Raw genomic sequence first — 14,023 nt, forward strand, 5'->3', positions numbered from 1 at the left:
AGAAACAAAATCTATGGATGAATGAACCATGTTGCGTTTAGCGTATGGCAACTGTCTTTTTTTTTTTGTAAATAATAGAGATAATGAAGTGAGAGATTTTTTCTTAAAATGTAGGCATGATAAAGACAATGCGCGTGCGTTTCTTCACGGTCTTTCTATCACGAGAGGGCGGGGGCAGATCAAACAGATAGCATGCATTCTAGATAAAGGGCATTTTACATCAGATAATATGGATTGCTCAACATACAATTCACAGCAGTTAGATAAAGCAAAGAAACAATTTTAATATTGAAAGCTATACGATCCTACGTCGTTGATTGCACAAAAGTTACTTTTTAGTAAAGATAAAGGTCAGCAGGGATAGTGTCTTTTGCTTGTTGCTTGAGAATGTTGGCCCGCCATGACGGTGTTTTTTTTTTTTTTTTCCCTTATCGATGAGCGCTTTGGCCTTTTCGAACGATTTCCATGCAGTTCCTTCTATCCGTCATAAGCTTCTTAGATAGATATTTTATCTCACTTACCTTTCCATTTTCGATAGCACACGTCATTTCAGGAAGGAAAAAGACCACCCAATGCAGGTTGGCAGAGACATTCTTCAAAAGGGTCTATTTCAGTCGCGGGTTCAGGCTCTCTTGGATAGACGTTGCCATCATCATCGGTAGGTGGCTTCAGGTCAAGGTCACCCACGCTTTGCCTTCTTCCTCCATGCTTGCTCTATGGATGGTTGCACTTTTTAGGGTACTCCTATTCTAGCCTTTGTCTGTAAAACATACTGGCAGATGTATATTGGATTGAGTATGGCTTTATTATTTGCAGGTAGAGATAGACAAAGAGGGTCATGATAAACGAATGTAAGGGGGTTATAAAAATAAGCTATAGGGATATAAAAAGTAGTAGTATAATTACATAGATGTACGAGGGGGGGGGGAGACATGAATAAATAAAAGTTTAATAATAGTCATTCCTTTGCATTTCATCATCATGGGTATTCACCGCTGAACCAGTCGTAGTCGTCCTCATAGCAGCAGTCGTAGCATCACTGTCATCCTTCCACTCTGAACAAGAAGCTACTGTAAATTCTTTCAAAACCACAAGACCTTCCAAAGTCAATGCTTTCAACTGTTCGTGAAGAAGATCCATTGAGATGTTCCCCACCGATCTGACAGCTGACTTGGGAAAGGTTTTACGAATAGGACTGCGGCTCTTTGCATGCCGTGCATCATAAGGATATCGAGGATGCTTATGATAGATAGATAATGATGCTAATTCTTCTTCAAGCGAATCTATACTCGTTGCCATATGAGTTGCTGCTGCTGCTGTTGCTGCTGTTGTTGTTGTTGTTGTTGTCGTCGTCGTCGTAGTAACTGATTGTTCTGAAAAAAGAGGAAAAGAAAGTATAAAAAAAAAACCAACTTTTTATGCTCGTTTGTATCTCTTTTATCTTTCTTGGAAAGAAGGGACAGTTTCAAGTTTTTGGTTTTCTTTTTTTTTTTTTCTTTTCAAGATCCTCACCTCAAACACAGACACAGAGCCTCCCTTGAATCACTGAAGAGAAATAAACAGATTACCTGTCTTTATGGCAACGTTGTTGTCGTCGTCCTCGACGTTGCTGTTCAACTTGTGTTCAAGTTTTCTATTGGCCAAGATCCATGGGCATTCGGAATGAGGCCATGGACCATGGTGGGCGCCATGCCAATGAGGTAAAGGTGTTTTGTCCGAATGTGTATCAAGCTCCATTTCATTGACTTGATTTCTTTAAAGAAAGAAAAAAAAAAAAAAAAAAAAAGAGAGAGAAAAGGAAATTCTTGATCCCATAAGAGGAATGATTTATGCGAACATCCGTTCCTCCAGGTCCAAGAAGTCAACCCCGCCTTTTTTTTTTTTTTTTTTTTTCTTCTTTCTTTTCCTGACTGTATTACATAATAATCTCTCAGTAAGAACCCTAGAAAGTAGGAATTATTTTGACAGCTACCTTTTTCTCTGATCTCAAAGTATAAAGACACATGCATCCGCCTTTAGAAGCTCATAAAAACGAAGGGTGTGAAGAGGTCATTGAAGCATTAGAAAGGTGTCATCGTGCAGGTACATTCAACAAGTTCATTGGCGTTTGTAACGATGCGAAAAGAGCAGTAGACAATTGTCTCAAGCAGGAGGTAACCCTTTTTTTTTTGTTTTCCTGCTTCCACTTACTTGCACTGACTTGTTGTTCTACAGTTTCTTGCTCAGCGTGACCAACAGAAAGGTAAAGCGAAAGAGAAGAGAAAAAGAATGGAAGCTATTTGGAAGTCAATGGATGAACCACCACCAGAACTACTGAAAGAATATTCTGTGGAAAAGGATCAATCGTAGACAGACACGTTTCTTTGCATGGTGTACACTGGCGTGTCTATTTTTGGCTTTCCTTGTCAGTTACTGATCTACCGTCAAGAAGCCATCGTTTCGACATTCTTATTTTTTATATAAACGTTCATGGTTGAGGTTTTATTTTTTTAATATATTTTAAAAGAGCCTTCCATGATGGGGGAAAATGAGAAATAGATATATATATATATATATATATGTGTGTGTTTGTGTGTGTGTATGTATATATGTTTTATACTATGTTTTTCAATAGAGATAACATGTTGAATGAGGAGGGAAAGGAGGGAGGAGTTTCTTATTGGCGTGATCTGTTTTTCGTAAGAAGGTGGGTGATTTTTATCTGTCCCCGTTCTTCTCATTTTCTGACGTGTGTTGTTGTTGTTGTTGGCTGTCTGTACTACCACTACGCTCATGGCTCAGGGTGGAGGGACGAGCAGCGACCGTCACCGCCTCCGTACCGCTACCCTGAGGAGGGGGGTCCTTCTTGGTCTGAGAAGATGGACCCTGAGGATGACCCTCCTTTGCATACAGTTCTTCATGCACTTGATACGCCATTCGAGTCAATTCTGGCTTTTCAAACATACAATAAGCCAACTGTTGTAATGGAACGGTGTCTAATAACCGAATGGTTACTTTTGGAGCATGCTTGACACCCGTTGCTTTGACATAGGGGAAAAAGAGGTCGCCAAAGATTCTCTTTTTCTTATTGGATGTCATCCCTTCTAAAGAAGCCAAAATCGCATGGACAGACTGGAGATCATAATAGTGTGTATGGGTGGAGACGAGATGGGGAGAGGAGGAAGAGGTATGGGTCGTTGTCGTTGTCGTTGTGGTCGTGGGTGTGGTCGTAGGCGTTTGTGCTGCGTTCTGCTGAGGTGGTTGTTGTTGTTGTTGTTGATGCTGCGCTGTCAACATGGTTCTCTGATGGTGGCTGCTGTTGTTGTTGTTGTTGTTGTTGTGGTGGTGGTGGTGGTGGTCGTTGGTGGATGAAACACCCACAGCTGCATCACCCACCGTCGCATCCGTGTTTGTTTGGAATAAATAAAGGGCTTCATAGGCTTCCTCTATCTTTTGTCTTAGAAAAGAAGGATTGAATAAACAAAGTGAAAGTTCGCGTTTTTTCAAAGATTGAATCAAATCCACCAGATCGTCGAGATCCTTTTTTTGGCACGCTTTGAGTTGAAGAGAGATGGCTTCACGTAATTTTTGGATTTGAATACTGTTGTCGTGTAATAATAGTAGGTTATCAGGAGCCGTCGTAGGATAATAGTAAGGCTGTTGCTGCTGCTGCTGTTGCTGCTGCTTTGATGAGGATGTGGGTGGTGGAGGTGACAGTGAGGGCGGTTGAGAGGGTGAACCAAGAGGAAGCAAAGGCAAAGTAGCACCCATCGTAGCCGTGGGGTTGTCATCGTCAGCAACGGTCATTCCTTTCGGGTGGGAGGGCAAAACACGGATAGCAGGCGTGGTGGTGGGGGGTGGATAAGACGGCGTTGGCTTTGTGTAATGCATCCAAAGACCATTGGACTCATTCCAAGGATTGTCATCATTCTTACTACTGCCATAGTAGTGTGGCTGATAATGTGGGTAAGCTGGGTATGAATAAGAAGAGGCCGGATAGTGTGGGTGGTGGCGATGAGGAGGGTGCTGTGGATAATGGTTTTTAGCAGAGTAGGGGGGTGAGTGTTGTGAGTTTTTACTACTATTACTATGACTACTATGGTTCGACACCATCGGATGACCGTGGGTGGGAGGACTGGTATTCATAGGATGTAGATGGTGCTGGGGATAGGTGGAGGGGGGTGGTGGTGGTGGTGGTGATGCACGATGATGCTGCTGCTGCTGCTGCTGCTTGTGATGACTGCTCTGATGGTGATGGAGTGGCTTTTTATGTGTATGATAGGTGACGATCATATGCTTGGTATTCAATAAAACGCCGTTCATTTGCTCTAATGCTTCACTCGCTTCTTCCATCGTGGTAAAACTGACAAATCCATATCCCTTGGAAATACCTGTCGCTGTTTCCTTCATGACTCTTGCTGATATGATTTTACCAAAGCCTCTAAAGTGTTTAAATAAGTCATAGCTTGTCACGTCTGCATCGAGGTTCTTAATATATAGATTCGTGTAATCAATCATGGCGACGGTTTCATTATTATGCGTTGTATGCACTTTCTTTGATTTAAAAGAAGGGTTGTTATGTGTAGGTGTAGACAGGGGCGGAGTCGTCGTCGTCGTCGTCCGTGGATGGTTATGATTAAAATGAGCATAAGAGGCGGTAAGCTATGACATGCATTGGGAAAAGCGTGAATCTTTTTCTTTTTTTTTTTTCCTGAAAGAGACATATCAGCTTCTTTGCCTTACCATTTTAATACAGATACTCGTATAGATATTGAATAAAGATAGACGATAAAGCAGCTTAGACTTATAGGAAAAAGGAAGAATAAAACAACCACCACCTCAAACAAAATGTGGGGGGGGGGGAGTAAAACAAATGGAAAAAAAGAGAAAAAAATAGAAAGGGTGTACTCGAGAAGAAAAAAAAAAAGGTAAAATAGAAGGCTCACATGATGATTTGAGTGATATAAACTTTGACAAAACAACAACAACAAAACAACAATAATAATAAACACTGTAGAGTTTCTCAAGTTGTCATCAGTAGCATATAAATAAAAATTCCTCTACTGTCCGCATCTCTATTGCTTCCTCTACATCAAAAGAACGTCTCTATTTTGCTGCAAGAAATGAGAATGACTGTACTAACAAAGAATGTAAAAAAGGGGTCGCGATTTTTTTTTGATTTTTCAAGAAACAACTAGATCTTGAAAAAAGCTTATAATGTCAATTCCGAAAAAAAAAAAAAGGTACCCGTGATTCGGGTGAGAGTCTTGACTTCGTTCTTTGTTTACCATCTAAATGAAAAATAAAGACGTGCATCCATGCGCAGGACAAGTCCCTTGTCGCATGTCCATACGTCACTGTCTTTTTGCATTTCATTACCTTGATGCTGTCTCGGCTAAGGTTTTGAAAAAAAAAAGGATTTATTTGTATTTGTATTCTGTTCATTTTGTGAGACCCTGTTGAACTGCTTTCTATACATGGACAACGCTTTTATGCAATTTCTCTTTAGACTCAGAAATGCTATTCTTGCTCTAAAGGAGGGATACACACACACACATATATATATATACTCATAATCACACGTTATTGAAATGTCATCCCACACAGACAAAATCCCCAGTTTCTGGAATATACGCGGAGACTCTTTTCATTGTGTATGGATGACTGAACCCATTACATCTTATCTTACCAAAAGATGACAACAAAAACGCGGCTTTTCTATTCTTTTAAAGCATAATCTCCGTTTTCTGCTGATGTTGTAAAAAAAAAAAAATTATTCCAAATAGGAAAAATCAAGGAACCAAATCCAATTTTGTTGTCAATGATGGTATATCCATGTGTTTGTGTGTTTGTGTGTCTGTGTATGTGTGTGTGTGTGTATGTGTGTATAGTAATGAATCGGAACGGCGCGGATCAAGAAATGATACTTTTTTACTGTTACAATGAAATTTTTTTATTTACTTTTTTCTTTTTCTTTTTTTTTTTTTTACATTTATAAACAACTCTTTTTCTTTTTTTTTTTCGAAAAAAAAAAGGATAGAAAAAAGGGGAGGGGGGGGATGTTTTTGTAGACAATTTCTAAATGTTTACATAATAATAATGAAAGGAAAGTGGGGTTGGTTCATTTTGTGTTTGACAAAGGATAAACAATCCCATAAAAAAAAATACAAGACAACGCATCTACTTTATATATATATATGTATTTCAACAGGGAAGTTTCTATGATAAGAATCGAAGGTTTTCTACTTTATGAGCTTGTTGTTGTTGTTGTTGTTGTTGTTGTTGAGCGGCTGCGGCTGCGGCTGCGGCTTGAACTGCTTGTGCATGTGCTTGTTGTGAATCAGCAGAAGCAGTGGTAGCAGTTGAAGTAGACGCAGAAGGTACGGGTGTCATGGGTTGTTGTTGATGTTGAAGATGAGGTGTGGAAGGCTTTCCATAACCATTATTGTCCGTAGTGCCATTTTGTTGTTGTTGTTGTTGATGATGATGAGGATGTTGATGATGACCAAAAGTAGGATCCACCGACTTGATATTGGGCAAATGAGGACTATTTCGTTGAGAAGGAGGGTTGCTACTACTGGTACTACTACTATTTTGAGGAGCTTGTTGTTGTTGTTGTTGTTGAACAGTGGCATAAGGGTGATGAGGAGTGAGAGTATGAATCTGTTGATGTGTAGGTTGAGGGGTACCCTGCTGTTGCTGTGGGTGATGTGATTGATGCACAAGATGATTAGGAGGAGGCAAAGGAGATTGCTGTTGAGCATTTATATTTTGTGTGGATGTGTTACTATGGGTAGTGGCTGCTGTAGAAGTAGGCGTATTCGTAGCCGTCGTTGTGGTAGTATGTGTAGGAGTAGGAGTAGATGTAGCATTATTCGCATTATGGTTGGGTGTCGTCGCTTGTTGATAGTAGATCTGAGGACTAGCGGCAGGAGAAGATTGGTGCATCATATGTTCATTACGTGATTGCATCAAAGCAGGTGGATGACCGGTGTGCTGTTGAGGGCTCTGTTGATGTGCTTGTTGTTGAGGCTGCTGCTGCTGCTGCTGCTGCGATGGAGGAAGATGAGATGGTTGCTGCTGCTGTTGTTGTTGTTGTTGTTGAGGCTGTTGATGCAACATATTATAATGATAAGGATGTTGAGGTTGTTGTGCTGGCTGTTGCTGCTGTGGTTGTGGTGGCTGCTGTGGTTGTTGGCTATTATCACCTGTTGGAACAAGCACAGGATAGGCCATGGGAGGATAGACAGGATTCATAACATAGGGTTGCGGCATCATGCCATCTTTATGATAAGCAGCATATTGTCCATAAGGATCGTAATGTTGGCCATACTGATTCAAGTTGCCAGGATATCCAAATGTCATAGTAGGTCCACGCATAGGAGGAGCATATTGAGCAGGTTGAGCATTTTGATCAGGATGAGTGACATCCGCAGCATTCTTACGTGGCTTTTGTTCTATCATAAAAGATGGGTTGTCAGAAACATAGTTGCAAAAAAAAAAAAAAACGCGTTCACGAAATGCATCCTGTGTATTGGATGTGATTATATACAGAGAAACAGCACAGCAACTCTAAAAAAAAAAAAAAATTTTTTTTGTTCTTTCAACGAACGTGAAAATGATAACTTACCACCTGTCTTTTGTCTTCTCTTATAAGGTCCACGTTTAATACCCTTCTTACGTTCCTTTCTTACAGAATTGACACAAGTATCAGCAATACCATACTTTATACATCTGGGACAAGGTCTAGCATCGTCACATTTTTTACAAGCCTTTTGACAGTTAGCTAACCAGCAAAAAAAAAAAAAAAAAAAAAAATAAAAGAAAAAAAATTTCTCTTTTTAGTTTCAAAAGCCACTATTACTCTACTATCATGATAAGAGAAAATCACACTTACTACAAGCGTTCTTGACTTGTTTTCTCTTGGGTGCTTGTGCTTGTGCAGGAGGAGGACCCATCTGCGATTGATCGGGAATACCGGGATGCTGCATGGGAGGAAGTCCGTTAGGATGGTTCAAAAGAGGAGCACCATTCAGCAGACTGTGAGGTGGTGGAGGCGCAGGTGCAGGTGCAGCTTGAGAAGGATAGGGTGCCTGAGGTTGATAACCTTGCTGTTGTTGATAATATGGCATAGACTGCATTATAATTTTCAAATTTCTGTTCTTTTTGGTTTAAAAGGAAACTGAGAATATATAGGAGTTACTATTATTCTGTAACTAAGAAAAAGCCAAAAAATAATGAGTGAGTGGAAAAAAAAAAAAAAAAATTGTAAACGAATTCATCATTTTACTACAAGGGTTTCTTAAAAGAAAAAAAAAAAAAAAAAAAAAAAAATTTTTTTTTGACAGTTCAATTTTTTTTTTTTTTATTTTTTTTTTCTTATCCTTTGACCATCTCTCCTCTCTCTCTCTGTATCTTTGCAGTTACTCGCAGTCAACATCGATATTTTTTTGTTGAAACGACATTGGCAAATTCATATCGGTCACTGTGGAATGACGCATGAATTGAGTAGTGTTGTACTAAAGGTCCAAAGTTGGATCTACATGTGTTTCCATTGGCAATAAAACAAAAATTGCTATTCACTGATAATGCGATTATTGTTGTTTTTGGTGCATGTCCGAGTCCGTGGCACTCGATGCGCGTGGTCATTTCGACTAGAAACGAAAGAAGAAAAAAAAAAAAATTTCTGTTGTTGAATCCATTCTCATCTCCGCTGTAATCTGACTTTTTCAGTTGTCATTTTCCAAAAAAAGCCGCCTAAACATCATGTCGAAAGAAAATAATAGGATTCCTTCTTTTTCATTGGTAGTTGGGTAAATTGCAGATGCAGTTGTTTGCAGGCTGGATAATGAAACCGTCGTAGTCATGTAAAAACAGCTGCGTTTGACAAATAGCAAAAGAGAGAGAGAGAGAGAAAGGAAGAGAGAAAGAACAATGGGTCATGTGCACGTCCTTCAGGGCAAATGGCGTTCTTGCACAATGACCTTTGTACAATCAAAAGACAGAAAAAGTGGTTCAAAAGGAGTCTTAACTTACTCTGAGATTTTATCGTTGAATTCTGTCTTTGAACAACTTGAGCGTGCAGAATCCTCTAGTTTACTTTACTATTTGGCTTCTTTCTGATGCTGGTTTTGTTATTAAAAAATAAAGACAATAATCCTTGAATCAGTAAGGAAAAGAAACAAGATGAGCTTGATCACAAAATAATGAAAGGAAGAAGAAGAGGAAAGGAAAAGAGCGGGAAAAACAATTTTTTTTTTAAACGTAACAAAAAAAGGAAAGGATGGTCCACCAACAAGCACGGAATCTGAAAATAAACCATCCAACTGTCAAAAGAGAAAAAGACGTTCAACTTTTTGATTGGATGCAAAACTGTAAAGGTAAACCATTTTTTATACGTAGTAAGACATCTTCTATTTTCCTTTTTCTAGGTTAGAAGAAATGGCGTAGACTACGGAAATAGAACAAAGAGTTGACAGGAAACTTGTTTTTTTCCCAATTTCCAAAAAAAAGGCCTATTACTAAACATACTTTTTAAGGGGGGGGGGTGCGCGGCAGAACCTTGAGTGGTGTGGCTTTTTCAGTAGGCTTATAAGCCCAAAAAAAGGGCCGGGATCGGCTGTTGGCATCCGAAATGGCCTCATTTTTTTAGCTAAAGTAGAATAGGATTTCGAATAGGATCGACCCGCAATTTTTATTTTAATTTTTTTTTTTTTTTTTTTTTACAAACAAATAAAGTGTGCTCTTCATACACCCAAAACGCGCGTTGTTATCAAGTGATGTAATGCTCAAAAAGAAACATCTATTTAAATAGAAAAAAAAAAAAACAGGTACAAAATGCATGATTAAATTGAGAATGATATTTCAGCAGAAAAAAAAAAAGAAAAAGAAAAAGACGCGTTTTTCGAATGGGTTTTTTCTTTGTTTGTTTTTGCAGTGGCTCACCAGTAGACAGGCATTATTTGAAACCATCCTGCGCCATCTTTTTCCTGAGTACGGTGATTCGATGGCGAATGGAATCAATGACTACATACATACATAAGAAATGATTAGCCAATATCTTGTCATCTCATGCCCCTGATAACACTTACGTTTTTTTATGATTTGTCTATCTTCCTCTTCAATGGTCGTTGTATCTCCAGCTTCGACGTCTTCCATCTCCTGTGATTTAGGCTGCACGAGTAAAATAGCTTCCAACATCCATATGGCTGTTTGATAATCATGTTCACATTCATTGATATTCTCTCCTACCAACTCATGAACAGCTGCCGCTCGACTCTAAGGGTGATGAAAATGGTATCTTTTTTAGTCAAAGGCATCACTCACTCTCTCTCTCTCCTCAAAAAACCAAAATTACCATTTCCAAGGCTCGATCATAGAGTAGTTTCTCTACTATACATTGTTCCGCTGTGATTCCAGTTACGGTGTCTATATCGTCCATTTTAACTGATTCTGCTCTATCTAAACAAGTATTAAATCTATCTCGCATCCATTGAACGGCATCGTTTAACTGTCCAATCATTTGACGTTTTTCTTCTTCAGCCTCCTCGTCCTCGTCCTCTTCCTCTTGCTCTTCCTCTTCCTCCAATGTATTCTGTCCACCTCGATGAGGGGCAGCAGGCTTTGCATTTGAAAGATGATGCCAAAATTGTTGAGCAATGGCTAATCCTTTTTCAAGTAAAGCTAATGCTTTTACATAAAGTGCGATGGCTTCTTCTGATAGCACTGTGGTGGCCAACAGGGTGGTCGTGTTGGCTGCTGTAGCTAGATCGCTCGTATGACTATGATGGCTATGACTCCCATTTTTCTTGCTCATAAACGTCTCATATTTTTGATCGGCGTATTTCGCAACAGCATGCGCCATACATGCTAGTTTTTCAATACGTCTCATGGAACGATAATATGGACTGTTGGATCGGTGCGGGGAATGATATGAATGACGTCTTTCCTGAGGATCATAGTGATGTCGCCGGGATGGATGTGAATGCTGTTGTTGTTGCGATTGCTGCTGTTGTTGTTGTGAGGGTGACGTGGAGGATAGACTTGGCGTAGGTGAGGATGTCACATGATTCATGAGAGGAGAAGGATCCCCTTTCGATCGTTCTTGTGACATGAACCTGTGAGGGTGTTGTTGATGTTGTTGTTGTTGTTGTTGTTGTTGTTGTTGTTGTTGCCATGCGTCTTTGGGCGGAGAAGACGTCAAAGAGGAGGAGGAAGGTATACTTGTCCCGAATAATCTTGTAGAGGCTTTACTAATGGCTTTGGCCAAAGCGGATCCTGCCGAGGAGGAGCCTGTACTTGGTTTACGTTCTCGAATCAAAGGGGAAGAAGGTGATAAACTAGGCTGCTGTTGAGCATGGGTTGATTTATTGTTATTGCTACTCGGTATATTCACAGCATTCGATTTCGGATAGATAGGATGGGTATTCGTCGTGGAGGTCGTTGCATTGCTGTGATAGGGATGCGTGGGTGATCGCGACAGTCTTTTTTCATTCTGTTTGGGTGAAGCCTTCAATTCTAACACATCCAAAAACGCAAATGTCAATTTCTTGGAAAAACAAAACAAAACAAAACAGACCCTTACCATCGGCAAATTGATTTGTTTCTATTGATTTTAAATCTAAAACAACGTATTCTTGCAGTATGTCTTCTACTTCTTTACCACTGTTTCTTATCCATGTGGGTGGCTGCTGCTGTGAACGGGGCTGTGGTCGATGCACACCAGTCTCATGGTCACCACCCTGACGAGTCGTACTGCTACTACGACGATTAAGGTTGGTACCTGAATTCTTTGTCAAACCAGAAGGTTCAGACGGCGACAACGACGATCCTTTCCATAGTTGCTGCTGCTGCTGCTGCTGTTGTTGTTGTTGTGGCTGTGGCTGGTGCGGCTGTGAAGGATGTTGTGAGTGAAAATGGGTAGTGTCTGCGGTCGTGGCTGTTGTTGTACGATGACTATTAGAAACAAAGCGGCGAAATATTTGTTTTCAGGGCTCCTCATTTTGAAAAATGTTTCAAAAAGAAAAGGGCATCAGGAAAAAAGTCTAGATTTCCCTCTTACCTTGTGGCTATAGGAACCATAGGAGTAGTGGATCTCCGTTCCAAGTTGGAAGACCAACGACGAGACCGAGGGTATATTTCCTGTTGTTGTCGTTGCGGATGAGCTTGCTCTGTAGGTAAACTCTTGGGAGCCAACTGAGCAAAAGGAGGCGGTTCATAACTGCTAGGACGGTATGGTTGTTGTAAAGTAGAAGGTGAAGGGGGTGTGTGTTGTAAATGACCTCTTGCTGTGTTGTTCGTTACAGCTATACTTCTTCGACGATCCACCGCAGGAGGGGGTGCCTGCTGCTGCTGCTGCTGTGTCTGCTGCGGCAAGGGTTGAGGCAAGGATTGCGTTCTTGAACACGATGGCTGTAATGGACGAACCATTTCCACCACCGCAGGATGTTGAAAAAAGTCTTCAAACGATATTCTTTCCACTGGATTCTTTTTCAATAATTTACATATGAGATCCTTCAGATCACTTCCAATCATCCTAGGATCATTCGCATGATCATGGGTGTGGTTGGAGTCGTTGCCATGGCTCGTACTACTACTACTACTGCTGCTGCTGCTACTATTACTACCGCTACTGCTTTTTCTTCTTCTACTGATCCTATCCTCTTGTTGTTGTTGTTGTTGCTGCGGCTGCTTTTCATCCGGAAAATGGATCTGATCATTATTTTCTTGAATCTTTTTCAATAACTCGATATGATTCTGTGCTCGAAAGGGAGGACGCCCTGTAACCATTTCATACAGTACAGCGCCTACACTCCATAGATCTGCCTTGGCATTATATTTTTTATAAGACAAGATTTCTGGCCCCATGTACAACGGGGATCCACAAAGGGTATCTGCTAAACTCGCGTTGGGTAAAAATCGTGCAAATCCAAAATCTGCCACTTTCAATATCGGTAAATCGGATGCTCCTTTCACACTGGAGGGTGACAATAACAGATTCTATAAGAAACGAAGGATGCCATTGAGTTTTTTTCTGATGCTCCCCTTCTATTTTTTAAAGTATTCTACCTGTGGTTTTATATCTCTATGGATTAAATTTTGCGACCTTAGAAATTTCAAGGCATTGGCTAAAGGGGTGTGTGTGTATATGTGTGTGTTTGTGTGAGTATCACAAAAGATGGTTTTTGTTCAAACGTACCACATGTATTATCAAAGTACCTAATTGCTTCAAGAAATGACGAATGATCCTTTCGGGCAAACCACCCGCAGGCCCTTTGGACATTTTATCCGATCTCACTTCTTTGATATAATGAGACAAGTCACCTAATGAGCAATATTCCATGACCAAATAAATATTGGATTCAGTTTTCTATACCCAAAAGAAAGTCATGTCAGCCAAAATCATGAAAATAAAAAAAATACGACCCCAAATTCATGCAGAAATGTATGTGCCATTTTTTTTTTTACCTGACATTCAATCAGGCCAACAATATTTTCATGTCGTATCGATGTAAGAATCGATATTTCTGATTCAAGGTTCTCTAATAGCTTCTTTGTTAATTTTGATCTTTTGACACACTTGATAGCTACGGTTTGTTGGGTATCCTATGACAGACACATCCAATAGAAAAAAAATAACAATACTGTATTAGAGAGATAGATTGTCATAAGAGCTGCAGAAAGGGGGGAAGGGTGCGGAAAAGAGACTCTACTTTATGTTGCGCTCTATATACAGTGGCAAATGAACCTTGCCCGAGACGATTCATGATAATGTAGTCACCCACATGCTTTTCTTGGTGCAATGCAGTTGCTAATGCTGAATGGGTAGTTGATTTCCTCGGTGATGACATGAATCAGAAATGGTTGGAACAAAAAGTAAAAATATAAAGACAAAATTGATAATGATAATTGAGATTGATAATTGAGAATGTTGAAAGGAAAACAAAATAAATAGAGTAGAATGCTTTGCTGCGTATTTTGTGTGTATGTATGTATGTGTCTATGCGTGTGTGAATCAAAAAAAAAAAAAAAAAAAAAAAAAAAA

General features: G+C 39.9%; 6 protein-coding genes across 6 annotated transcripts; 2 read left to right on the forward strand and 4 right to left on the reverse strand.

Annotated features, from left to right (window-relative positions):
- Positions 1–948: 948 nt before the first annotated feature.
- BDF20DRAFT_914452 (uncharacterized protein) lies at positions 949–1,737 on the reverse strand (the record flags this gene model as incomplete). The annotated part of the gene is made up of 2 exons (XM_053084190.1): positions 949–1,373; positions 1,569–1,737. The coding sequence occupies 2 exons, from the start codon at positions 1,735–1,737 to the stop codon at positions 949–951; spliced, it is 594 nt and encodes a 197-aa protein (XP_052935021.1).
- A 149-nt stretch (positions 1,738–1,886) lies between these two features.
- On the forward strand, positions 1,887–2,634 carry BDF20DRAFT_879265 (uncharacterized protein). Its single transcript, XM_053081552.1, has 2 exons — positions 1,887–2,153; positions 2,215–2,634. The coding sequence occupies exons 1-2, from the start codon at positions 2,004–2,006 to the stop codon at positions 2,347–2,349; spliced, it is 285 nt and encodes a 94-aa protein (XP_052935022.1). The 5' UTR covers positions 1,887–2,003; the 3' UTR covers positions 2,350–2,634.
- Positions 2,635–2,697: 63 nt separating this feature from the next.
- BDF20DRAFT_944591 (uncharacterized protein) lies at positions 2,698–5,561 on the reverse strand (the record flags this gene model as incomplete). Its single annotated transcript, XM_053084836.1, has 3 exons — positions 5,268–5,561; positions 4,926–4,947; positions 2,698–4,533 (listed from the first exon to the last, which is right to left on the reverse strand). The coding sequence occupies exons 1-3, from the start codon at positions 5,348–5,350 to the stop codon at positions 2,698–2,700; spliced, it is 1,941 nt and encodes a 646-aa protein (XP_052935023.1). The 5' UTR covers positions 5,351–5,561.
- An 819-nt stretch (positions 5,562–6,380) lies between these two features.
- BDF20DRAFT_879271 (uncharacterized protein) lies at positions 6,381–7,024 on the forward strand. The gene has a single exon (XM_053081553.1). The coding sequence runs from the start codon at positions 6,385–6,387 to the stop codon at positions 6,691–6,693; it is 309 nt and encodes a 102-aa protein (XP_052935024.1). The 5' UTR covers positions 6,381–6,384; the 3' UTR covers positions 6,694–7,024.
- A 451-nt stretch (positions 7,025–7,475) lies between these two features.
- Positions 7,476–8,217, reverse strand: BDF20DRAFT_879273 (uncharacterized protein). The gene is made up of 2 exons (XM_053081554.1): positions 7,877–8,217; positions 7,476–7,765 (listed from the first exon to the last, which is right to left on the reverse strand). The coding sequence occupies exons 1-2, from the start codon at positions 8,118–8,120 to the stop codon at positions 7,524–7,526; spliced, it is 486 nt and encodes a 161-aa protein (XP_052935025.1). The 5' UTR covers positions 8,121–8,217; the 3' UTR covers positions 7,476–7,523.
- Positions 8,218–9,805: 1,588 nt separating this feature from the next.
- On the reverse strand, positions 9,806–13,995 carry BDF20DRAFT_989013 (kinase-like domain-containing protein). Its single transcript, XM_053085288.1, has 9 exons — positions 13,692–13,995; positions 13,447–13,584; positions 13,198–13,348; positions 13,048–13,106; positions 12,041–12,978; positions 11,564–11,934; positions 10,337–11,496; positions 10,071–10,257; positions 9,806–10,005 (listed from the first exon to the last, which is right to left on the reverse strand). The coding sequence occupies exons 1-9, from the start codon at positions 13,827–13,829 to the stop codon at positions 9,938–9,940; spliced, it is 3,210 nt and encodes a 1,069-aa protein (XP_052935026.1). The 5' UTR covers positions 13,830–13,995; the 3' UTR covers positions 9,806–9,937.
- Positions 13,996–14,023: the final 28 nt, after the last annotated feature.

This window comes from Mycotypha africana (genome assembly GCF_025528875.1).
Source record: "Mycotypha africana strain NRRL 2978 chromosome Unknown BDF20scaffold_7, whole genome shotgun sequence".
In the NCBI taxonomy this organism is placed as follows: Eukaryota; Fungi; Mucoromycota; class Mucoromycetes; order Mucorales; family Mycotyphaceae; genus Mycotypha; species Mycotypha africana.

What these genes read in the sequence shown, in the direction of transcription:
- BDF20DRAFT_879273 (XM_053081554.1), bottom strand. Translation starts at nt 8,120, where the DNA reads ATGCAGTCTATGCCATATTATCAACAACAGCAAGGTTATCAACCTCAG. An exon ending in ACAAGTCAAGAACGCTTGTA is followed by an intron (nt 7,766 to 7,876) that starts GTAAGTGTGATT and finishes TTTGCTGGTTAG; the next exon opens with CTAACTGTCAAAAGGCTTGT.
- BDF20DRAFT_989013 (XM_053085288.1), bottom strand. Translation starts at nt 13,829, where the DNA reads ATGTCATCACCGAGGAAATCAACTACCCATTCAGCATTAGCAACTGCA. An exon ending in ATGGTTCCTATAGCCACAAG is followed by an intron (nt 11,935 to 12,040) that starts GTAAGAGGGAAA and finishes TGTTTCTAATAG; the next exon opens with TCATCGTACAACAACAGCCA. An exon ending in TAGACAAATCATAAAAAAAC is followed by an intron (nt 10,006 to 10,070) that starts GTAAGTGTTATC and finishes GTATGTATGTAG; the next exon opens with TCATTGATTCCATTCGCCAT.
- BDF20DRAFT_879265 (XM_053081552.1), top strand. Translation starts at nt 2,004, where the DNA reads ATGCATCCGCCTTTAGAAGCTCATAAAAACGAAGGGTGTGAAGAGGTC. An exon ending in ACAATTGTCTCAAGCAGGAG is followed by an intron (nt 2,154 to 2,214) that starts GTAACCCTTTTT and finishes GTTGTTCTACAG; the next exon opens with TTTCTTGCTCAGCGTGACCA.
- BDF20DRAFT_879271 (XM_053081553.1), top strand. Translation starts at nt 6,385, where the DNA reads ATGTTGAAGATGAGGTGTGGAAGGCTTTCCATAACCATTATTGTCCGT.